General features: G+C 38.5%; 1 protein-coding gene across 2 annotated transcripts in view; it reads left to right on the top strand.

The window, feature by feature from the left end:
* Positions 1–24,545, top strand: part of osi (electron transfer flavoprotein regulatory factor orsai) — a 44,592-nt gene extending 20,047 nt beyond the window's left edge. For both annotated transcript variants that reach the window (XM_090386321.1, XM_090386320.1), the window contains exons 2-3: positions 12,387–12,505; positions 24,276–24,545. In XM_090386321.1, coding sequence (XP_090242447.1) covers positions 12,464–12,505; positions 24,276–24,485 — 252 coding nt within the window. In that variant the 5' untranslated portion in view covers positions 12,387–12,463 and the 3' untranslated portion in view covers positions 24,486–24,545. The remainder of the gene's footprint in view (positions 1–12,386; positions 12,506–24,275) is intronic.
* The last annotated feature ends 906 nt before the right edge of the window (positions 24,546–25,451 follow it).

Consider the following 25,451-nt stretch of genomic DNA (forward strand, 5'->3'; position numbering starts at 1 on the left):
AGGAGAACAAATGCGGAGAAGGGGGAACAAAGGGGTGCTCTTACGAAGAAAGGCTTATGTCCTGCAAATTGCAGCATCTGGAGACTAGGCACCTGCAAGGTGATCTGATTGAGGTGTAATAGGCCTTGAATGGATTGAGCAAACTCAATGCTGATAGGATTTTTCCTTTTGCTCAGATTACAAACTTGAGGGGGCATAGATTCAAATTGAGGAAAGACAGTTGTAGAATAGATGTGCAGAAATTTGCCTTTAGCCAGCAGGTAGTTGATTGCTGGAACAAAATTTCAGATGTTGTAGTGGAAGTTGATAGGTTAAATAAATTTAAGGCAGAACTGGACAAACATTTGAAAGTGTGGATCAGTGAAGTGGGAAGAGGGTTTTTTTTTTTTTTTTTGGCTGATGTTGTATAAGCATGCTTTCTTGCGTCGTATGCCTTTAGCGTTAGTAGAGGCATATGATGCAAGAAAGCAAGCTTATGCAGCATCAGCCAAAAAAAAAAAAAAAAAAAAAACCACTCCCATTTCACCCCTCCATTCGTTCGAAATACCTGTCCAGCTGAGCCTTAAATTTATTTAGGCTATCAACTTCTACAACAAGGTATAGAAGTCTGTTCCACCAACCAACTACCCACTGGCTAAAGGCAAATTTCCACATATCTATATTACATCTGTCTTTCCTCAATTTGAATTTATGCCCTCTCAGGTGATTATTCTGAGTATGAGGAAGGATCCCATCGGCATTGAGCATGCTCAAACCATTCAAGGCTTTATACACCTCTATAAGATCAACTCGCCGGTGCCTAGTCTCCAGACACTGTAATTTGCAAAACTTAAGCCTTTCTTCGTAAGACCAACCCTTTGTTCCATTCACTAATCTTGTTGCCCTTCTCTGTACTCGTTCAAGCAGCTCTACATCCTTCTTGAAATGAGGCCTCCAGACCTGTATACAGTACTCAAGGTGTGCCCTGACCATTGCCTTATACAAGGGAATAATCACCTCCTTATCCCTGCTAGAAAAATTCCTGTATATTATTGAAAAGACACCATGAGCTACTCTTGCAGCCCGTCTGCACTGCTCAGAAAACTTCATATCTGCCTGCACAATTACTCCCAGATCCTTTTCATTCTCTACCACTGTTGGTGTAGTACAACAGAGTTAATACGTTGCTCTGGGGTTACTGTTTCCCATATGTAGTACTTTACATTTGTGAATGTTAAACTTCATTTGCCACCTCTCATCTGCTCAACCTTTCCAGATCCTGTTGCAGCAGCATAGTGTGAGTAGTGTCCTTAACAGCCCTGCCAATCTTTGTATCGTCTGCAAACTTGGACATTAAGCTTGATATACCATCATCAATATCATTTATAAATACAGAAAACAGCAATGGACCCAACACTGAACTCTGTGGGACTACATTAAAAACATTAGGCCACGAAGAGTAGTGTCCATTGATTACCACTCTGTCTTCTCCCACTCAGCCATTCCTTATGCATAGAAGCAATTTGCCTCCAGCGCCACACTGCTCCAATTTGTGCAGGAGTATTCCATGTGCAACAGTATCAAAAGCCTTTCTAAAATCCAAATATATGATATCAAAGTTATTCCCTGCAACCAGTTCCTTTGTGACCACATCACAGTATTCAGTCAAATTGGTCAGACAAGAGTTCCTCTTAACAAAACCATGATGTGATTGAGCTATAATTGAATTCTTGTCTAGATGATTCTGCAGTGCTTCTTTAACCAGTGCCTCCATTAATTTCCCTGGAACAGAAGTTAAACTAACAGGTCTATAATTACTTGTCAGCCTTTGATCCTCCTTTGTGAATTGGGGTCACATTTGCACATCTCCAGTCTATGGGTACCTCCCCTGAGTCCAAAGAAGCTCTCATAATAATGGCTAAGGGTTTGCTTACTTTCTTTGATGCCTCCTTTAATATAACTGGATAGATCCCATCCACCCCGGGTGCCTTTTTTCTGTTTATCTTCAACAATTTCTCCTCCACTTTCCTCTCAGTTATTACAAAATCATCTAGCTCACTGCCAGAGTTTACTTCACCTCTTGCATTCCCCTTCCTGAATAACTCCTCATGTGTGAATGTAGATGGAAAATACTCATTTAGTTTGTTAGCCACCTGAGCAGCTGTTGAACTGCTGCTCAGGTGGCTGATTCATCTGATACATCCCTTTCCTTCTAGAGTTTACATAGGTAAAGAACTATTTGTTTTTCTTTGCATCCTTTGCCAAGGATTTCTGATAATCTGCCCTTGCCTGCCTAATCTCCTTTATGACTTGGTTACAGACCAGCTTATATCTATCATAGGCTTCCATGTCACCCATTAATTTATATGTATCCCATGCATTTTTCTTCTCTGCCATATGTCCAATTAGTTCTTCTGACATCCATTTAGGCCTAAACCTTGAACAATATTTCTTAGTTGGTATGTAAAGCTTAGTAGTTTCCAAGATAAGTTCTTTGAATGCTTCCCATTTTGAATTTGCTGTTGGTAACATCATCAGTTGGTCCCACTGTATAGAATTTAAATACTATCTCAGACCATCGTAGTCACCTTTACAAAAGCAGAAACCTTTCCCTTTACCCCTGATGGTAGTTACCTCTTTGAGTAAATCCCACTTCAGCACCCTGATCACTGCCACCTAGTGGTTCCTTTATCTGCAGATTCTTAATGCATGAAGAATCACTACTGATAATCAGATCAAGAGTATTACTCCCTCTATTTGCTTCCCAAATATGGTGATGTAGGAAACAATCATCCAATAAATCCACAAAAGCCTTGCTAGTGTGTGAGTGACCAACCCATAAATTCCAGTCAATATCTGGGAAATTAAAATCCCCCATTATAAGACTCTGATTTTCTGGCCCACTCTATTTCCCTGTACAGTTTCTTATTATACTCATCAGAGTCGTTAGGCCCATAGCACACTCCTACTCTCAAATTTGATCTCCCAGTGCTTATGTCACGCCAAACTGACTCGACACTGCACTGTCCAGAGATGTCGACTGGCTTCACCTTCTTGGATTTTGTGTTTCGTAACTAATAGCATAACCCCTCCTCCCTTCCTATCCTGTCTATCCTTTCTGTACACATTGTATTCCCCAAATTCCAGTTCTGCATTCCTTATATCTGAGTGACACTGATATTCAACAATATCTGCCTTTGATGTTTTGAGCAATACAGTTCCTCAAATTCTTCAAATTTATTTACCAAACTCCTAGCATTGGTGCACATGCAAGTATACATGCACCTGTTCCTATTCTTAGCCACCCTAACACAACCCATGTTTTACTTGTACTGCAATGACTCCCAGCAGTCTCTGAAATACCCTGCATCTTCTTTTCCAGGCTGCTTCTTATTCTAATAGAAGCAGTGCAAGAATCACTTTCACCTCTTCCAGTGGCTACTGTTAATCTGTTAGTCCTTGTATCCCCCAAGCTAGCAGTTCTCCGACCCACCTAACGCTGCCTGAATAGCATCAGCAAATATTCTTGCACCCTTTCTATGTAAGTGTATCCCATCCCTGTAGAAGCAGTCTCTCCTGTTAACAACTACTAATGTTTACTTCAATATTGAGCAGATAGAGAAGGGGATTTGTCTTAAAGGGCTCACATCTGGTGAGTATGGGCTTGGCATACCCAGGGTCCTGAGCTGGATATCATCATTCTTCCCTTTCTTGGTGATTCCCTTCTACTTCGACTCTCTCTCACTGTCTCAGGATAACTCGGGAATTTTTTTGGCTGTTGCAGTATAAGCCTCAAGCTTCCTTGCACCATATAGCTAATAATAATAAAGTAATGAATGTGTGGAAGCACTTTTCACTGGCAGTCTGCCATTTATTTACTTTTACTGTTGTAGATTCTTTTGTTTTGTAAGCATTTTTATAGGCGAATCAATTTCTGTAGGTAGATGGTGATCAGAATTATCTTGAATAATTTTTTCAATAGAAATGGGTTGTAACAGGCCACAAAATCCAATTTGATCACTATGTTATTCTACTATTCTTATCTTTTAGTTCTTAAAAAATTAAAAATGTTTGAAGAAGACAATTCAATACTATTAGATATGTATGTTTTCATGCTAATAATTATTTACCTTTCTCTGAGAATGTATTCTGCCGTCTTTGGAACAAATTATGACAAGGAGAGGGGATGTTCTTTTTGAAGGTAAAGCTGATAACACTGTCTTAATTTTTTTTAATATGAAAATCTGAGGCATGAGAGGTTTTAGAACCTATAGTATTATGCATGGGTTGAAGTTGAGTCCTTGTTTACATTAAAGTGGAGGAGAAGTTGTTGAAGTTAAACATAAGAAGGACACTTGGGGTGGATGGGATTTACCCAGTTATATTGAAGGAGGTGGTAAAGGAAGTAAGCAAACCCTTAGCCATAATTATGAGAGCATTCTTGGACTTGGGGGAAGCCCCCACGGACTGGAGATGTGGAAATGTATTCCCAGTTCACAAAGTGGGATCTAAGGGTGACAAGAGTAATTACAAACCAGTTAGTTTAACTTCTGTTCCACAGCAAATAATGGAGTCATGGTTAAAGGTACATTGCAGGGTCATCTAGGTAGGGCTGCAGTAATAATTCAGACACAGCATGGGTTTGTTAAGGGAAAGTCTTGTGTGGCAAATTTCCTTGGTACTATGATGTGGCTATAAAGGAATTGGATGCAAAAAATAATTTTGATTTCATATACTTGGATTTCAGGAAAGCTTTTGACACTGCTCCAAACTGTACAGTTTGGAGCAGTATGGTATTAAGGACAAGTTGCTGCAATGGATGAAAGTGCAGTTGAGTCGGAGATGACAGAGTAGTAATCAATGGACGCTGCTCTTCATGGACTAGTCTTATTAGTGGAGTCCCCCAGGGTTTGATGTTGGGCCCAGTGTTCTTTTGTGTATTTATCAATGATATTGATGAAGTTATGTCAGGCTTAATGTAGAAGTTTGCAGATGATACAAAGGTTGGCAGGGTTGTTAATGGCAGTGTGCTACTGCAGCAGGATATAGAAAAGTTGGGCAAATGGCTGAGAAGTGGCAACTGAAGTTTAACATTGCAAATGCAAAGTACTGTATATGGGTAGAGGCAGAACCTTGCTGAGCCATTTTAGTACCTGAAGCAAGGCTGAAAAATTGCCCCTCCCCTAAAATATAAAAAAAAAAAAATAAATAAATAAAAAAAAGGACTTATTTAAAATATATTTCTGGTACATGTTTAAGAAATTAAAATTGAGGTTATAAAAAAATGACAACCAGTGGGGCGACAACCATGGTGGCACCCCAATAGCACTGGCGCAGTGCCCGGCATGACAGTGGCATGACAAAGAACATAATCTTGCAGGTTATCATCTTGAAGTTTATTACTTGCAAAAGCAAAATGACAAAAAGATTGGAATAATCAAAAGATAAGATCAAAAATGTTGGCAATTATTTAATTTTTCAGCTTTTGACCTGAGGCAAGGGCCTCGCTGTCGCCACGGCTCTGGGTAGAGGTAACCCCGGAGTAGCTGTGTGGTACTACATTTAGGGTGGTAGAAAATGAAAACGACCTGGGGTAATTGTGCAGTTAGATATGAAATTTTCAGAGCAGTGCAGACAGGCTGCCAGACCAGGTCATGGGCTGTTGTTAATGATATACGTACAGGAATTTTGTTAGTAGGGAAAAGGTGTTGTCCCTTTGTATAAGGAAATGGTCAGGCCATGCCTTGAGTACTGCATACAGGTCTGGAGGCTTCATTTTAGGAAGAATGTTGAGTTGCTTGAGTGAGTGCAGAGAAGGGCAACAAGATTGGTAAGGGGAACGAAGTGATGGTCTTACCAAGAAAGGCGTTACGTTCTGCAAATCGAAGTATCTGGAGACTAGGCACCTGCAGAGGGATCTGATTGAGGTGTATAAGGCCTTGAATGGGTTGAGCAGGCTCAATTCTGATGGAATTCTTCTTGCTTAGATTACAAACCTGAGGGGATATAAATTCAAATTGAGGAAAGACAGTTGTAGAATAGATGTGCGGAAATTTGCTTTTAGCCAGTGGGTAGTTGATTAATGGAACAAACGTCCATCTTTTGTTGAGGAAGCTGATAGCTTAAATTCAAGCAGGAACTGGAGAAATGTTTAGAGGGAATGGATGTGTAAATTTTTTTTTTTTTTTTGCTGATGGGACTTAAGTTTGCTTCCTTGTATCACGTGCCTCTACCATTAGACTTGAATTTCTGTAGATTGTAATTTCCAGGAAGTACATATGAAGGGAGGTTGTTCCACAAAACAGAAGTTGAAGGAAGAAATGAGCAAGAAGAAAAGTTGGTTCTGTGAGTTTGAAGTTGGATGGTGAAAGGATGCCAACTGGCTGCAACATATCTGACCCGTTTGAAAAAGAGAGGGGAATTATAAAGCCAATTCAGAAGAACAGTGCAGATGGAAGTATCTATATAAAAGGCATACAGTAGAAACAGAACATCTATGAGACAGAGTGGAGAGACTTTGTAAGAGATGGGTCATTAATTAACTTAATTGTACTCATTTGAATGGAGTCTGGAAGCCTGAGAGAGGTTATGCGGGCACCAACCCAGGTGTAGGAACAGTATTGCATGGTAGAGCGAATTTCAGATTTGTACAGAGTGGGTAGCTGTTTAGAAGAAAAGTAAAGCTGTGCCAGAAATCGGAAGACATCAAAAAGATTTGAAAATCCCAGAAGACGAAGTAAAGGCCTTGGTTTTGCTAGATAATGCACCAACCCACCCTGACGTTGACAAACTCGTCAGTCGAGATAAGAAGATTAAGTGCATGTTCCTGCCACCAAACACGACATCTGTTTTCCAGCCTATGGACCAAGGGATGATCTACACAGAAAAGTGGCTCTACAGAAAGAAGTTTTTGAGTGAAGTCCTAGAAGTCGAGGAGCCACTAATTGGTGAAGAAGACAGAAGAGGACAACAGACATTGAAAAATTTAAAGTTGTACAACGTAAGATCTGATTTACAACTTTGCTGATGCTGCAAAAGAAATCAATTCAAAAGCTTTGGCGAATTCATGGAAAAAACTTCTCTTAGATGAAGAGGCTAATCCAGAAACAGATGGTTGTGAGACAGAAGACTTTCATGAGACTCCACAACGAGGAGGGGAAAGAGCTGTGTCCTTAGAGGAGATAGAGTCATGGATGGAAGAAGATGAAGGTGATTACCACATTATGACCAAAAAGATAGCAGATAGTGTAATGGGAGCAGCAGAAAGTTCAGACGAGGAAGAAGATGAAGTGAGCAACCAAAAATTTAGGTAAGCGAAGTGAAAGACCACTTGAACTTCATAATTCAGTACGTTGAACAATCAACAAATGAAAACGTATCTGCCTATTATGAACACTTAAGACACCTATGTGAATTTGGTAGTAAAGGAAATAAACTGCAAACAATCACAAAAAAAATAAGTAATTTTTCAAACCAGTGAATGTGGCAAGTGATGTAAGTGAAGATGAACCAGTGCAATCTTGTTCTAAGTGATTATGGACAATTTGTATTTTTAATGTGAGTACATATGTACATGCATATATTTACTACATATTTTTGACTATGTACATATATATTTTTAATGTAAAATAAAAATGTTTTTACTGTTATCCACGTACATGTTTAAATGGTATTTCATATAATCCGGACTTTCATTAAAACGGACACCTCTCAGCCCCTATTAGTCTGGTTTAATGAGGGTTTACTGTACCGTATCTGGGCAGAATTGGAGGCTGTGTTTGTCCTAACTTGCAATTTTTTTTCAGCATTGTCTTTTACATTTTAAGAGGCAGCTTCGCAAAAAAGAGCACAACTACAATGTAATCCTGATTCGTAGGAAATTGCTTTCGGAAGTTCTCCCTCGAAGGAAAGCATTACAGCTACTTTGAACCCTTTGCTTTGCTGCCCTAATTTGAGGCATGATATTTGTATATAAATCAACACAGTATAATTTATAGACCTCATCTGATACTAAGTACACTGTTACAAAACTATATAGAAATATGTGTTGGTTGAATTTAAACATTGTTATTGATACAGCACAATGGTGGCAGAAGTAGCTTGTTTCTTCAGCAGTTATAAAGGCCAAGTGACAAACAAATTAACAACTTAATCAGAGAATCACAAATAATAACTACACTTAGTAATTTTAAATCAAAAGTTACAACAAAAACAATACTTTTTAAGCAAAGTTCCACTTAGCAACTCCCAAAAAAGCTGTGCTCCCCCAATATTATTAATAAAATAGAATGTTTCTGTGTTTATAAGTAAAAGAGTAACTGAAGTCTCAGAAACTATCTAACAAAGAAGATGTCCTCACATCTCCTAGGATAGGCTTGTTGGGAACAAACATTTGGTATTTAGGTCTAATGTATGTTCCTTGTAGCATTATCTGTTAGTAGGGATCACTTTGGCTAATAAATGAATGAGCTTGGGCTGCTAATATCAGATTAAGACAATCAAATTGGATAAATTATAGGCTGAAATGCCAACAGTCTGGTAGTAAAAATCACTTGAGTCTAATAATCTCTGATGTTGCCTGGTTATTACAAAGCAATCAACTAATACTGGCAATGATGTTTCCTTGGTAGTACAAAGTAATTGAGACTAATTACTTTGCCATTTAAAAATACTGGCTGTGCCAGTTTTTTAAATGGCAAAGAAATAAAATTGGCAGAACTAAGTCAAATAGATATCAGAATGGCAGGTATTACCGAAATCAAGAGAATGAATGTACAGGAGATTTGTAGCTGAACAATAATTATAAATTAATTTCTTCTGAAAGTAAAATACAGTGCAAGGAAGGTATAACAATAGCCTTTAGAGCTAATTTGGATGAAAGTTTTTAACTGGCTGGGAAGCATTATTTAGTAAGTTTATATGGGTAAAATTTAAGATGTTAAGTGAGGATGAAGAAATCTGTGCATATGGGCAATATGAAGGTTCAAAAAAGATGATATGGAGGAGTTTTTTAACAGATGAGATATGAGTTATGTCTCACAGCAGTTAACATGTCTCATGTCAACATGCCTTGAGACCTGCTTTCCATGTCACATGCTGTTTATTCAGCATGTGACATGGATGTTTGCTTTCTATTGTGCAGACATTTCAAGGTGGCTTGGGAACCCAGATATGATTTTACCCTGCAGTTACAATGAAAAGGTTAAATGGGTAATCAGGTTGTTTTCTTGGACACCCTTTCTTCATTATATATTCTATATCTTATATTCTAGAGGAAAAACTGTTTTTGTTAATGCAAATATAAAGCATAATATTTCAAGTTGATAAAAAAATAAAGTAAACCTTAAATGAAAATAAGTTTAACTTCAAATAAATATTCAAATTATTCTTGTATTCATACAAAATTTTATATTGAAAAATCTTAAATAATAATGGTGTTGGCTTGGTGAAAGACAAAATCCTTTGTGCACACATTCCTACCTTTTCTGATTTATTTTTGATATGCTTCTGTGATAAATATACAGGAAACCTTTGATTAATGTGGTTTTGAACAATGTGGTTTTAATTAGTGCGCAAAATTTTTTTGATACTATCTCCTTAATATATGCGTTATCAAATTTGATTAGTGCGCTGTTTTTTTCTTGCGGTGCTTGGCAACTCACAACGGCGCCTGAAGCGGCAAATACGTGACACTCACCAGGGTCAACGACTCCAAAACGCTTGACAGCAGCACCCCATACCACTCTGAAATTGAAATTTGCTCTGGTAACTCGTATTCTTGTATAATTTTAACATTAATGCAGATATTACATCATCATGCTAAATGTACAATTAATTTAGTTTTAAGTAGTACATGATGTATGTTTGAGTCTGTATTATTTTCGCTCTGATTTTTCACAATTTGTTCAATTTTAGTGATTCTTGTGTAGCGTTTAGCGAGGATCTGGCGCTAATTTCATCTCGTATGAAAGCTGTGTGAAAGTGCTCCGTAAAGTTCTCACTAGTTGCCGGGCAGTTTCTCAGCAATCCTCGACAAGTGTAGAAGTGCGGCAGGCTTATTGCTCATCCTACCAAAACAAATTTTTTTTTTTAAATTACCTTTCATAGCTATGGACAGGAAAAGGGTAATAAACGAAAATTCATCACTTTGGATACTAAACTTGACATCATTAAGAGATTTGATAATGGCAAAAGCAAAGCAAACATAGGTTTTGGTGAGTCAACCATACGTGCCGTTTTGAACAAAGCAGGTGAGTACCGGGAAAAAGGCAAAATGGCATCTGCATCTTAAGTATGCAATGCACTAGGAATAGAAGTCAATTAATGATTGAAATGGAAGATTTGCTTTTTATTTGGTTAGAAGATTGTAATCAGAAACACATTCCTATTGATGGAAATAACATCAAGATTAAAGCTTTGGGCCTTTTTTCTTCATTAAAAGAAAACATATCGAGGGAATACTTCAACATTCTCGGGTAGTAAAGGCTGGCTAGAAAATTTCAAAGCTCAATCTGGCATAAAAAATATTAAATTAACAGGTGAAGCAGCCAGTGCCGATAAAGATGCAACAGCCGAATATCCCATTGAATTGAAGAAAATGGGTATGATTATCGTCAGATTTTCAATGTCGATGAAACTGGCCTTTTATGGAAAAAAATGCCAACGAGAACATTTTTGGCAAGAAAAGAAGCAACCGCACCAGGTCATAAAACATCCAAAGATAGATTAACACTTCTACTTGGAGGTAACGCTGAAGGAGATTGCAAATTGAAACCAATGCTAATTTATCGTACAATGAACCCAAGAGCGTTAAAAGGCTGTAACAAGCAATCCCTTCCAGTAATTTGGAAATCAAATAAAAGGGCTTGGGTGACAAAGCAATTGTTTGAAGAATGGTTCACTATGCATTTTTGTCCTGCAGTCGAAAAATACTGCAAGGCAAATAATTTAGATTTCAAAGTTCTTTTAATTTTAGATAATGCCCCTGGGCATCCTACCTCACTCACTGATTTAAATAAAAATGTGAAGGTTATATTTCTACCACAAAGTTAGATAAGTTATTTTTGTAAAAAATAAAATTTAAATCATACTATCTTTTTTTAAATTTATTCCTTAATAATTTAAGAACTATGCAGTGCATTATAGATACATATTGAGTAAGAAAAAATGTTTTTACAATTTTATAATTTTCAAGGATTCATTATAATTATTCCCATTGTTTCTTAAGTTTGATTAGTGCAGTTTTAATATGTGCGGTGTATTTCAAGGATTCATTAACCGCACTAATCAAGGGTTTCCTGTACTTTGTTTGATTTATATTTGTTACAGAAGCTTGTCAAACAAAGCATTTCATTGCTATTTTTTGGTTTGAACTCTGAGATTAGGTTCAGAGCTCTTGCTGGACATCTAATTAAGGTGACTAGGGAACTGGAATATTATCTTACAATGCAATTATTATGTTTTGTAAGTAAATGTAATTACTATTTATATTATATCATGCAATTCCAATCCACTGAGAAATGGCATAAATGTAAACAAGTAGTGTGAGATATACTGTATATATCTCACAGCAAGAAGTGACATCTTTTAGTTATTTATTTAGTTATTTGGTTTTTTTTAGGAGCATTAGCAACTAAGGCCATATTGCTCCGGTGATATGCGGTGGTCATTCCCTGACCTTTCCGCATCCTCTGTATTTGGTGGTGACGGGCTCGAACTCCGGTCTAATCAAGAAGCATGTGCTACGCACTGCTGCTCCTTCCCACCTGGCTACGGAGGCGCCACACATCTTTTAGATTTGTGCCTATTTGACACGAATTGTGGCCCAAAAAAAACAAAAATAAAAAAATTGTGTAGTTAAGTACACAAGTGATGCACCGTAATAAAAAAAAAAAAAAAAAAAAAAGAAAGTTGGTGGCCCATGTATGAATTGTTTCTTTAAAATATTATATTAAAGAAAAAAAATTAATAACATTTTATAATAATAACACAAATGGGATAACTGAATAGGATACTAGAATTGCTTTGATGAAATTTAGCCACGTGTATATATGTATTTTTATGTCTGTAAAAGTGTGTTCGGAGGTTGATTTACATATTGTACAAGCTGAAAAACCCAGAATAATTTATGGGGGAAACCCATTGTTCGTTTGAGATCAGCTACTACAGCCTTGATCGAAGAGGACTTGAGAAATTTCTCCAATCAACAATGGGTATTGAACCCAGATCGCTTCAGATGATGGGCAAATGGCAGAACCATGCCGACTAGGCTGCCACGTCAGAACATGAAAATTGTATCTTGAATTTGAAGAATATCCTTTTAATAAATAGTTAAAATACAATTAATGCCACCATCATTTTTATTATTATTTTTTTTAATACCACAAGTTTTTTTTTTTACCTTTCAGATGGAATTTTCTTGCATCTGATGATAACTAGAAGTCTTGAATTATAAGCAGATAACAGAAATTTTGTTTGAAAGAGCATGGCTTCTATTAAATCTCGTGTCATTCAGCTCTATAAAAATGTGAGTAGTTATTGCTAACATTTTATTATATATACATGATTTTCTCTCTATACATATACAGTGCCCCAGGGGCTAATCTTGGGGACTGATTGAGTGACTTATCAGAAGTGTAATTAGCGAATTTTGATTGAAATTTATTTTTAATGATTTGTTACTTTTTGAGTTTTCTGTTGCACGAAGTGCATTGATTAGCTGCCCTATGTTCTCGACGTCTGGGGTGAGCGGTTAGGGGTTCATCCCCCTGACCGGCTAAATGGGTATTGAGTTGGTGGGGCAGAGAGAATTTGGTTCAAAAATTGCGTTTTGTGCCCTCAAGTTTAAAGCTTTTGGGACCCCCACTCGTTTCACTTGAGTGGGGGGTGTTTTTAAATAAGTTTCTAAATAGATTTTTGGATACTTGTGTTTTGAGTTGAAGTATTGGTCTTAAAGACCTTGTATAAAGTTAAAGTTGTAAATAGTTGGCAATTGCAGCCTCTTAATATGTCCGGTAAAAGGTCGAGCGCTGGCTCTCTTTCCAAGAAAAAAGCAGAGATGGAGTTGGAAGCAGATAGTGATTCGGAGAGTGAAAACTCTGAGACTCAGGAAGAGGTGGAAGATATAGATCTTGAAGAAGTAAAGGGAAAAACTGACAGTACTGGGGAATCTCAGGATACAGCTCGTGAAAGGAAAAAGCAGGAGATGTGGACACCAGAAAAGAAATTAGAAATGATAAATAGTATGAAGAAGCTGTTAAATTCTATGACAAAAAGTTCGGAACAAGGACCTGTGGTAACCGGATTAGATAAAATAGTGGAGGCACGAGGGAGATTAAGGGCTCTCCTATTGCAAAGAGAACATCGGGTAACGGGCAATGTAGCAACCAAGATTATGGAAATATGGGATGATCTAGAAATGGCCATAGTAAAGCTGGAGATAGACTTACATGTCATTAGGGCTGAAAAGAATGACATTCAAAAACAATACAAAAAGGAATATGCTACTGTGGTAAAAGAAAAGTGCGTTGCAAAACCCAGAGTGGCAGTTATTACTACCAAGAACAGTAAACATAAATGCAGTGAAGATATTAAAAAAGATCTAATTAAAAAAGTGAGACCTGAGCTACAAAATGTTAAAGTACAAAATTTAAGAGCTGTACTGGATAAGAAGATCATCCTTGAAGTAGAGTCAGAAAAGGATATAGATTTGCTCGTTGATTGTCCAAAGTTTAAAGAACTAAAATTGTGTGTGGAAAAGGTAAAGAAGCGAGATCCTAAGGTTCTGATTTATGACGTGGAACTAGATGTGAATAAAGAAGAGTTGAAAGAACAATTATGGATTAAGAACTTGAAAGATTACGGTGTAAACCAAGATGTATTCCAAGAAAGTTTTAACGTGATATCTGTGAATAAAGCAAAGAACAAGAAACTGAATAACTGGATAGTGCAGATAGCAGGTTCTGTCCATAAGCAGTTGATTAGAAAAGGAAAAGTGTTTGTGAATTGGTCTGCCTGTCGGGTTTGCGACATTGTCACGGTGACCCAGTGTTACAGATGCATGGCTTTTGGCCACATTGCAAAGTTCTGTAAAATGAAAGCGTTTTGCGGATATTGTTCCATTGAAGGACATTCCTATAAAGATTGTGTTAACAAGGAAAGACCGCCTTGTTGTATAAATTGCAAACGCAGAAAAGTAACAGCAGAACATAATGCCGTAGACCATACTTGTCCCGAGTATGAAAAGGCAATGGCCCTAAGTCGGAAAAGAACAGATTACGATTAAAATTGTTAAGTGATGCTGTCTGTAGTTATGGGTCTGTGTCAGGAGGTGCCGTGGCTTGTCATTGGCCTGCTAGGAAAGGCCTATTGAGATAGTGCTATGCTTGGAAAGAGACTCAGTGTGAGACTACAGTTTTAAGATTTTATAAAGTTAAGTTAAATAATTTTAACCTCCAAACGTGTAGAGGTCTTCCTCCACGAGGAAGGGGCGGTAACTGTGGTCACAAGGGATATTTACTTATCTCTGTGTGACCACAGGCTAAAGACCGATAAAACGAGTCCTTTAATCAACAGAAATGTCTAGAATAATTTTGGCCTGATAACTAATGTAGTGATGATAAATCACATAAAATATAACTGTAATAAAACAAAAGTTTAAGACTTTTGCGCAGATAGGCTATTGCCTGGGTGGCGCACTGAAGGTTCTGTTGCTTAAATGGAATATACATATACAGTCCCTGGGCCAGTTGTGAGACAAAAGCAGTTTTTTTGTTGTGGGATATGCTAATTATATCACGGAATTTCTGGTGATTTCTTTTTTTCCCCCTTCACTTCTTTTTTTTTTTTTTTTTTTGCTTGAGTGTCCAATCGAAGAAGCTCTACTTCTTCATGGTCAGGGCTGGGCAGTTCAGAGAGGTTTTCCGTTGACTGACAAATTAATCCTTTACTTTCTGAATGGTTTATACGTTGGATTGAAATTTCCTAGAGCATTTTTTGTTCTCTTTAATATGAAAGCTTTTTGTATTTGACTTGACTGATTTTATAATTATGCTGGAGTTAGCAACCTATACATATTGTGTTGGGGGGGTTTGTAAAATAGTGTCTGTGAAGATGGAAATGAAAAGTACACACGGTGCCCGAAAAATAAGTTTTAAGGGATAGTCGAAAGTGGAATTTATATCCTTTTACTTCCTTTACTGCTGCACTGCACATTCTGCTTATTTTGCTTCTTAACAGTTGTATATTACTACTATATATATATATACAAAGGGTACTAGGAAAGTTTTGCAATATGACGCAACAATGAATCACAGGAAGCTGCTTGTTGCTGCATGTTGAGACATGTTCATACGTGCATAGTAGCCGCCGCGCCAAGTCGATGGGCTCAGTTATTCATTAGTAGTGAAAGTGTAAAGTGCTTGCGATGGCATCGTGGTCACGAAATGAGATAAGGACAGTTTTGCGGTATAATTTCGTGCGTGGTTTAACCATAGACCAGTGCTTAGAAGAAATGACTCTTGCACAAGATGATGATTGTCCACATCGTACAACGATATTCAGGTGGTATAGAGAATTCCAAAGGGGAAATTTCACTCTGGAGGATTCTGAGAGGCCGGGAAGGCCACGAACGTCAGTTACGGAGGAAAAGTTACTGCTGTGAGGAAAATGCTTGACGAAAACAGGCGAGTGACCTACCAACAGATAGAGGATACTTTCGGCCTAAATGCACCAGCAATTCATTCGATTCTGCAAGATCATTTGCACGTGAAGAAACTTTGTTCTCTCTGGGTGCCGCATCAACTGACTGAAGAGCAGATGACACGATGTGTGACTTGGTGCCGGGAGATGTTAAAAAAGTTTGATAAGGGACAATCTCGGTATGTGAACAACATTGTGACAGGTGACGAGACTTGGCTGTACTATTACGATCTGCCGACCAAGGCTCAAAACAAAGTTTGGGTCTTTGATGATGACGACACACCCGTAATTGTCAGAAAATCCCGATCTGTAAAGAAGAAAATGATAGCTGTATTTTTCAAATCGAGTGGAATTGTGGAACGTGTCGTTTTGGACACGCAGAAGACAGTCACAGCTAAGTGGTATACTGAACAATGCCTGCCTAAAGTCATTGGATCTATGAAGAACCTGCGGCCAAAGTCAAGAATGGATACCTGGTATCTCCATCACGAAAATGCTCCAGCTCACCGCGCCAAAGCCTGCACCGAATATTTGACCACGACAGGACTGAAACTTCTCGAGCACCGTCCCTACAGTCCAGACCTTGCTCCCTGCGACTTTGCACTGTTCCCGCATGTGAAAATTTAGCTAAAAGGGAGGCGGTTTTCCAGTGATGAGGACCTTCTACGGGCTTGGGACAACGAGTGTGCTTTACTCCCTAGTGAAACTTGGCAGAACTGGTTTAAAGATTGGTTTCGGAGGATGGAGAGGTGTATTGAATGTAGAGGAAATTACTTTGAAAAAATTAAATAAACAAAGCTGTATTGCAAAACTTTCCTAGTACCCTTTGTATATATATAGGGTGTCTCAAAAATATTGGTACAAACGTTTAGGGGAGGTAGGTAACATCTAAGGGAATGTGAATTGCACAGGAACCCATAACCGGAAACGTCACCGTAAGTCAGTAGTCGCCGCACGAAGAGCATGCATCGATATACGAACTGTGAGCTGGCAGACATGCACCTAGTGTATGGATTAGCAGAGGGCAACGGACGAGCCGCTCAACGAATTTATGGAGAACGCTTCCCAGACAGACATGTACTGGACCACCATTTGTCTGCGCATGTTCATCAAACTTTGTGCGATTATGGGTCATTTAGAGGTAACAGGAGTATTGCGGGCAGACCACGTTCGAGGTGAACTCCCACCATAGAAGAAAGCGTGTTGAATGCCGTCCAGAATAATCCTATTACCAGCACATGTGCCGTTGCCTCTGCCTTAGGAGTGTCTCATTGCAGTGTACAGCGTGTCTGGCACGACGATTCCTTACACCCCTTTCATCTCCAAAGGGTTCAGTTACTGTTCCCCCAAGATCATCCTGCACGTGTATCTTTTGTGCAGTGGTTTCTCCAAGAAAGTGTTCAAGACTTAGCATTAGCATTAGCATTAGCAGAGGCATATGATGCAAGAAAGCAAGCTTACTCAGCATCAGCCAAAAAAAAAAAAAAAAAAAAAAAACACCCACTCCCATTTCACCCCTCCGTTCGTTCGAAATACCTGTCCAGTTGAGCTTTAAATTTGTTTAGGCTATCAACTTCAACAACAAGTGATGGAAGTCGGTTCCACCAACCAACCACCCGCTGGCCAAAGGCAAATTTCCGCACATCTATCCGACATCCGTCCTTCCTCAATTTGAATTTATGCCCTCTGAGGTGATTATTCTGAGAAAGATGAAGAATCCCATTGGCATTGAGCATGCTCAAACCATTCAAAGCCTTATACACCTCTATCAGATCACCTCGCCGGTGCCTAGTCTCCAGACTCTGTAATTTGCAAAACTTAAGCCTTTCTTCGTAAGAGCAACCCTTTGTTCCATTTACTAATCTTGTTGCCCTTCTCTGTACCCGTTCCAGCAGCTCTACATCCTTCTTGAAATGAGGCCTCCAGACCTGTATACAGTACTCAAGATGTGGCCTTACCATTGCCTTATACAAGGGAATAATCACCTCCTTATCCCTGCTAGAAAAATTCCTGTATATCATTGACAAGACACCATGCGCTACTCTTGCAGCTCGTCTGCACTGCTCAGAGAACTTCATATCTGCCTGCACAATTACCCCCAGGTCCTTTTCATTCTCCACCACTGTCAGTGTAGTACCGCAGAGTTGTATTTTCCAGTCTATGTTTTGTTCACGGATGAGGCTTATTTCACTTGGGAACTTGTTCAATCAGCACAATACTCATGTGTGGGCTCACGATAACCCATACGGTGTGCGCCCCCATGCGGCACAGCATCGCTTCGCAATAAATGTGTGGTCGGTGACTGCTTAGTCGGCCCATACCTGTTACCATCCCGCATGAACTCTGCTAAATATCGGATCTTTTTTGAACAAGTTCTACCAGGGTTGCTTGACGATGTTCCAGCAAATGTGAGATGCAATATTTGGTTTCAACATGACGGGGTGCTTGCCCATTATGGAAGATGTGTTCGTGACCATTTGAACAGGTGTTTTGGGCATTGATGGATTGGCCGTGGTGGACCCGTTGTCTGGCCCCCCCCATGCTCACCTGATTTATCGAACCTTGATTTCTTTCTGTGGTGGGGCCCCCAAATCTATCGCGTATGAATCGCCTGTGGAGACAGAAATGGATCTCGTGGTGAGACTCTTCTGCGCTGCTGCTGCTACTGTCAAAGAAACTCCAGGTGTGTTTGACAGTGTCCACCAATCCATGCTGCGTCGGTGTCACGCATGCATCGCATCTCATGGTGGAACCTTCGAGCATCTGTTGTAACATAATGAAATGCATCCATCTCGTACTCCATTGTTAATATTATGTCAAATAAATGTTTGCCACTAATTACTGTCTTGTGTCATTTCTGCTTCTTGTGCCTCTGCTACTACTTTCCCGTGACGTTTCCGGTTATGGGTTCCTATGCGATTCACATTCCTTTAGATGTTACCTACCTCCCCTAAACGTTTGTACCAATATTTTTGAGACACCCTGTATACAGTCAATTCCGGTTAATTGGAACACATTGGGATAGATCACTTTGGCCCAATTCACACATGGGGAATTCTATGGCCAGAAGCTTACTAAAATCTAACAGGGAGCTAAATGATTTTGTAATAACTGGAAGCAAAGTTGAGGAGAAATGGTTGAAGTTAAACATCCCCCCCCCATACTTCTCCTTCAACCCATGCACGGTACTAAGTACTATAGGTTTTGATACCTTTCGTGTTTGGGGTTTTCATAAGAAAGGCACCTGGGGTGGATGGGATCTGTCCAGTTATATTAAAGGAGGCAGAAAGGAAATAAGCAAACCCTTAGCCATAATTATGAGAGCTTCCTTGGACTCAGGGGAGGTACCCATAGACTGGAGATGTGCAAATGTATCCCCAGTTCACAAAAGGGGATCAAAAGGTGATAAGAGGCTTAATGTCCAAGTTTTCAGATGATACGAAGGTCGGCAGGGTTGTTAATGACAGTCACTGCTGCAACAGGATCTAGAAAAGTTGAACAGATGGTCTGAGAGGTGACAACTGAAGTTTAACATTGACAAATGTAAAGTACTGCATATGGGAAGCAGTAAATGCAGAGTAACGTATCAACTGTGTGGTACTACACTGACAGTAGTAGAGAATGAAAAGGACCTGGGGGTAATTGTGCAGGCAGATATGAAGTTTTCTGACATTGCAGACAATCTCCTAGAGTAGCCCATGGTGTCTTGTCAATGATATATATGAATTTTTTTCTAGCAGGGATAAGGGGGTGATTGCCTTATACAAAATGACCATTGCTGTATACAAAAAACCTTGTATAAGGCAATGGTCAGGCCAAACCTTGAGTACTGTATACAGGTCTAGAGGCCTCATTTTAAGGAGAATGTAGAGCTGTTGGAATGAGTACAGAGAAGGGCAACAAGATTAGTGAATGAAACAAAGGGTTTCTCTTACGAAGAAAGGCTTAAGTTTTGAAAATTACAGTGTCTGGAGGCTAGGCACCTGCAAGGTTATCTGATTGAGGTGTATAAAGCCTTGAACGGTTTGAGCATGCTCAATGCTAATGGGATTCTTTCTCTTGCTCAGAATGATTGCCTGAGAGGGCATATATTCAAATTGAGGAAAGACAGTTGTAGGATACATGTGCGGAAGTTTGCCTTTAGCCAGTGGGTGGTTGATTGCTAGAACAAACTTCCATCTGTCATTGTAGAAGTTGATAGTTTAAACAGATTCAATGCAGAACTAGACACGCATTTGGATCAAGTGGATGGGTGAAATGAGAAGGGGGTGTGTCTTTTTTTTTTTTTTTTTTTTTTTTGGCTGATGCTATATAAGTTTGCTTTCTTGCATCATGTGCCCTTGCTAATGCTAAGAGTAATTATGAAAACATTTGAGTAGCTGGTTAAAAAGGCATTGCAGGATCATTTTAACAAGACTGCAGTTATAGTTCAGACACATCATGGGCTTGTTAAGAGGAAATCTTGTCTGACCAAATTGATTGGATATTATGATATGGTCACAAAGGAACTGGATGCAAAAAATAATTTTGTTATCATATACTTGGATTTAAGGAAAGCTTTTAATATTGTTGCACATGTAGAGGAAGCAATATTTATGTGCTTATGCCAAGAGAGATTAGAAGTCAGGGTAATGTCTACTAGAGATATGTGATCTTGTCGATTGAAATCCACTAAGTTATCTTTGCCCCACTGGAGAATGATCTGGAGATCAGCATTTAAGGAATTGTTAGTGGATATTCTGGAAGTTTAAGTTGTTTGTGCAGAGCAAGTTTCTCAAACTGGGAGGTGGACTACCAAGTGCTGTCATTTCATCAGCTATGGATAGGATTTCCTGTCAGTGAAGAGAGTCATTAATATACAAGAGGAAAATAGTGGAGAAAGAACTGAACCTTGGGGAATATCAGCATTAGTGGAGAAATTAGAAGTCATCCACCATCATCTGCACTGAGCAGTTAGAGAGAAAACTGGATACCCAGTTACAAAAAACAGTTGGGGAAACCATAGGATGTAGGTTTATTTTGAAGACCTTTATGCCAGACACAATCAAAGGCCTTTGAAATGTCAAGAGCAACCAGCTGCTTGAGTTGCACAAAATTTTTCAATTGAATTTGCCCATAGTTGGGTAACATGCAGTATATTAGTACCAGTGTAATAGCACTAATGGAATTCATACTGCCAATAATTGATTAAATGGACTGTTTCAATGTATCTTAGGAGTTGGCAGTTAATGGATTACTTTATGCTTGTTAACAGGAGAGACTACTTCTACAGGGATAGGATATACTTAAAGAGAAAGGGTTCAAGAATATTTGCTTATTATATCAAGCAGTGTTGTATGGGTTGGAAACTGCTAGTTTAGTTAGGATACATAAACTAATAGATTAGTCTATGATACATCTACTGCTAGGATACATAGACTAATAGATTAACAATGGGCAGAGGTGAGAGTGATTCTTGCACTGCTTCTATTGGAATGAGCAGCAGCCTTGAAAGCAAGTTGTCTGGGACTTCAGGCCCATCTGTGGGTCGTCGTGAAACAAGTAAAGTAAATAAATGGGCTGTGTTAGGGTAACTAAGAGTAAGAACAGGTGCATGTACACCAATGCCAGGAGTATAGTAAATAAATTTTATGACTTTGAAGGGCTTATTTATGTGACATTGTTTGTATTTCAGATTTGTGTCACTCAGATATATATGGGATGCAGAATTTGAATATGTGGAGTACAATGGGTACAGAAAGAACAGACTGGATAGGAGAGGGAAGGGGTTAAGCTGTTAGTTAAGAAGCACAAAATCTAAGGCAGCACATCCAGTCGACATGGGGGTTAGTGCAATTTTGAGTCAGTTTGGCGTGACATAAACAGTGTGAAAGCAAACATGAGAATAGGAGTGTGTTATAGGCCTAATGATTGCTGAGTACAATGAACTGCCATACAAAGAAATGGAGTGGGGCCAGCAAATCAGAAAATCTTATAATGAGGGGATTTTAACTTTCCAGATATTGACTGAAACTTGTGGGTCACTGACTAGCAAAACTTTTGTCGAATAATTGGATGACTGTTTTCTACAGTAGCACGTTAGAGGCAACAAGAGAATTCTTAAAATAATTTAAGATTTTAGAGAATGCATTAAGAATCTACAGTTAAAAAATCCACTACGTGGCAGTGATCAGTGTGTTGATTTTGGATTTACTTAAAATGTAACTACCATCAAGGGTAAAGGGAGGGGTCTTTGCTCTCGTAAAGGTGACCGCAGTGGCCTTGCATGTTTTTAAATTTTATACAGGGTGTCTCAAAAATACTGGTACAAATATTTAGGGGAGGTAGGTAACATCTAAAGGAATGTGAATCGCATAGGAACCCATAACCGGAAACGTCACCGTAAGTCGGTACACGGCGCTGTTCATCAGTTCGTGAGAGGGAAAATTTCTGGCTTACTCATTCAAGCAGTAGTCGCCGCACGAAGGGCATCCATCAATATACAAACTGTGAGCTGGCAGACATGCATCTAGTGTATGGATTAGCAGAGGGCCCACACGGTGTGTGCCCCATGCGGCACATTGCTTCGCAATAAACTTGACGATGTTCCAGCAAATGTTGTTGTTATTTGGTTTTTAGGAGCATTAGCAACTAAGGCCATATTGCTCCGGGAATATGCGGTGGTCATTCCCTGACCTTTCCGTATCCTCCATATTTGGTGGTGACGGGCTCGAACCCTAGTCTAATCAAGAAAGCGTGTGCTACGCACTGCTGCTCCTTCCCACCTGGCTATGGAGGTGCCCCAGCAAATGTGAGACGCAACATGACGGAGCACCTGCCCATTATGGAAGGTGTGTTCGTGACCATTTGAACAGGCGTTTTGAGCGTCGATGGATTGGCTGTGGTGGACCCGTTGCCTGGCCCCCACACTCACCTGATTTATTGAGCCTTGATTTCTTTCTGTGGGGGGGCCCTCAAATCTATTGTGTATGAATCGCCTATGGAGACGGAAATGGATTTCGTGGTGAGACTCATCTGCGCTGCTGCTACTGTCAAAGAAACTCCAGGTGTGTTTGACCGTGTCTGCCAATCCATGCTGCGTCAGTGTCACACATGCATCGCGTCTCATGGTGGAACCTTCGAGCACCTGTTGTAACATCATGAAATGCATCCATCTCGTACTCCATTGTTAATATTATGTCAAATAAATGTTTGCCACTAATTACTGTCTTGTGTCATTTCTGCTTCTTGTGCCTCTGCTACTACTTTCCCGTGACGTTTCCGGTTATGGGTTCCTATGCGATTCACATTCCTTTAGATGTTACCTACCTCCCCTAAACATTTGTACCAATATTTTTGAGACACCCTGTATAGTGGGACCAACTGATGATGTTACCATCAACAAATTCTAAATGGGAAGCTTTTAATGAATTAATCATAGAAGCTACTAGGCTTTTCAAACCAACTAAAAAATACTCTTCAAGGTATAGGTCTAAATGGATGTTAGATGACCTGCTGAAACTCGTGGCAGAGAAGAAAAGTGCATGGGATGCATATAAGTTATTGGGTGACACAGAAGCCTATGGTAGATATAAATTAATCTAATTAAGTCACAAAGGAGGTCAGGCAAGTTATGAGAAATCTTTGGCAAAGGATGCAAATAAAAACAGTAGGCTTCTTTACTTACATACATTAACATTAGAAGGAAGGAGATAAATTGATCCACTTCATTCACACGTGAGGAATTTTCTACTTTTCTTCGTATTTTTTTAATTTTCAACCACTTAATTTATTTACTTGTAATGACTAATTCACTTCTGATCAGAGTAAAGCATTTTGATAGAAAAACATCGTGTGACAGTACTTATTTGTATTAAATGTTTTATTTGTATCCATCTGACAAATTGCTGATTCTACTGATGGCTCATAAAATTAATGTACATTAATGTGCTAATAATTCAGGGAATGCAAAGGTTTATGAAAAGTTTTCATGTCAGTCTGATTTATTTTGGGAATGGCTATCATGGAGAATTACGAGATATAACATTCAGAATGGTACTAAAATTATTTACAAGTGAAAGCAAATACCTAATTTTTAAACATTTATATCTTTGTAAAATTTATTAAAAAAATTGTATTGAAGAAAAAGTATTATGGATTTGTGCCGTTATTTGGATAGAACATCAAAAACAGGTTCAAATTTTACAACCTTTGCATGCTACTATGATTGTCTCAGAAGTTGGTTGGAAACAAAAATTCTCCTACCTTCCCCTACCCACCAAATTCCACGTATGTGTTATGGGTTGTCAAATCTTATACATGGATAAAATATAACTCATGTCTGAATTAGGTTTACACAGATGGTAAAAATAAGACTATTAAACAAGGTTTTTTTTTTTTTTTTGTGAACAATTTGGTACCATTTCTTTTTAATTTCTAATAGTTTGGTAGAGAAATCATTCTTCATTGCCCTTTGGAGAAAAATATTTGGAATAATATCTTGATTATTTAAATTGGATTATCTTGCTTGAGTAAAAATAGTTTTGTACCTTATTGTATTTATACTCTGACTTCTGCTTTCTATTAATATTTGACAAAAGGTTGATTTTTATTTTCAGCTTTTGCACTTAGGCCATGATTATCCTAAGGGTTATGATTATTTCAGAAATCGCCTTAAAGCAGCTTTCCTAAAGAATAAGGATGTTACCGACTTAGAGCAGTTAGAGGTATTACTTGTACGAGGACAGTATATTATTAAAGAACTCGAAGCTCTTTATATGTTAAAAAAGTATCGTACGTTAAAAAAACGTTATTATTCAGAACACTAATAGTTCACTTATTTTACTGATATGTCAGAGAAATGTACAGTTAGAATAGCCACCTTTAAGGATGTGATTTTATATAAAATAAATAAGAAAATCCAGTTGCATACCTGTTCTGAATTTCTTGCAGGTTTCTTGCAAATATGTAATCAATAAAAACATTGCACTACTCTGTATAAATTATTTTACAGTATTAGGGATATAAAAAAAATTTTTTTTTTTTTTTAGATATGTTAGTGTGGCTGAAATTAAAACTGTGTAATGTGTAATCTAGTTACCAGTCCCACAGAGTGTGTGGGACTGGTAACTAAATTATGAATTAACATAATACACTTATTTGTTACACAATTGTTTTAATTGAATACACACACAAAGGCTTATATTTATAGTCTGGGACAGCCTATTTTTTTAATCTTTTTATTTTGTCCTCTCTTTTTCCCATTATATATGGGGATCAGTGTTTTTTTTTTTTTTTTTTAAATTTTTTATTTATTGTTTTTGGCATGCAATTTTTACTGCTGGATGCCCTTCCTGACGCCAACCCTCACCCTTTATCCAGGCTGGGGATATGCGGTGGTTACGGGCTTGAACTCCGGTCTAATCAAGAAGTGTGTGCTACGCAATACTGCTCCTGCCCATCTGACTACGGAGTCGCTAGTCTGGGACAGCCTATAAATGGATTAATTTTTTTTTGCAAGGTAAAAGTTAATAGTGAAAATGAATTCACTGTTCCTTTTTTGCACAAAATGTTGGTTTAGAATGGGCTATGCATAACGTGATGGCCACTGCTGGACCTTTGTAGATTGCACCAGCATCTAGCCTTAATATTTTTTCATGTAATGCAACCTGTAAACCCCCCCCCCCCTGCAGTTTATGAAAATTTCATCTTATGAACAAGAATTTGCAAACTTCTGTTTAACTTTAACAACTGCAGTATATTTTGCCTTTTGGAAGTAAAATTATTGAAAATGA

Source organism: Mastigoproctus giganteus, chromosome 12, assembly GCF_048544385.1.
Source record: "Mastigoproctus giganteus isolate SK-2022 chromosome 12, ASM4854438v1, whole genome shotgun sequence".
Classification (NCBI taxonomy): Eukaryota; Metazoa; Arthropoda; class Arachnida; order Uropygi; family Thelyphonidae; genus Mastigoproctus; species Mastigoproctus giganteus.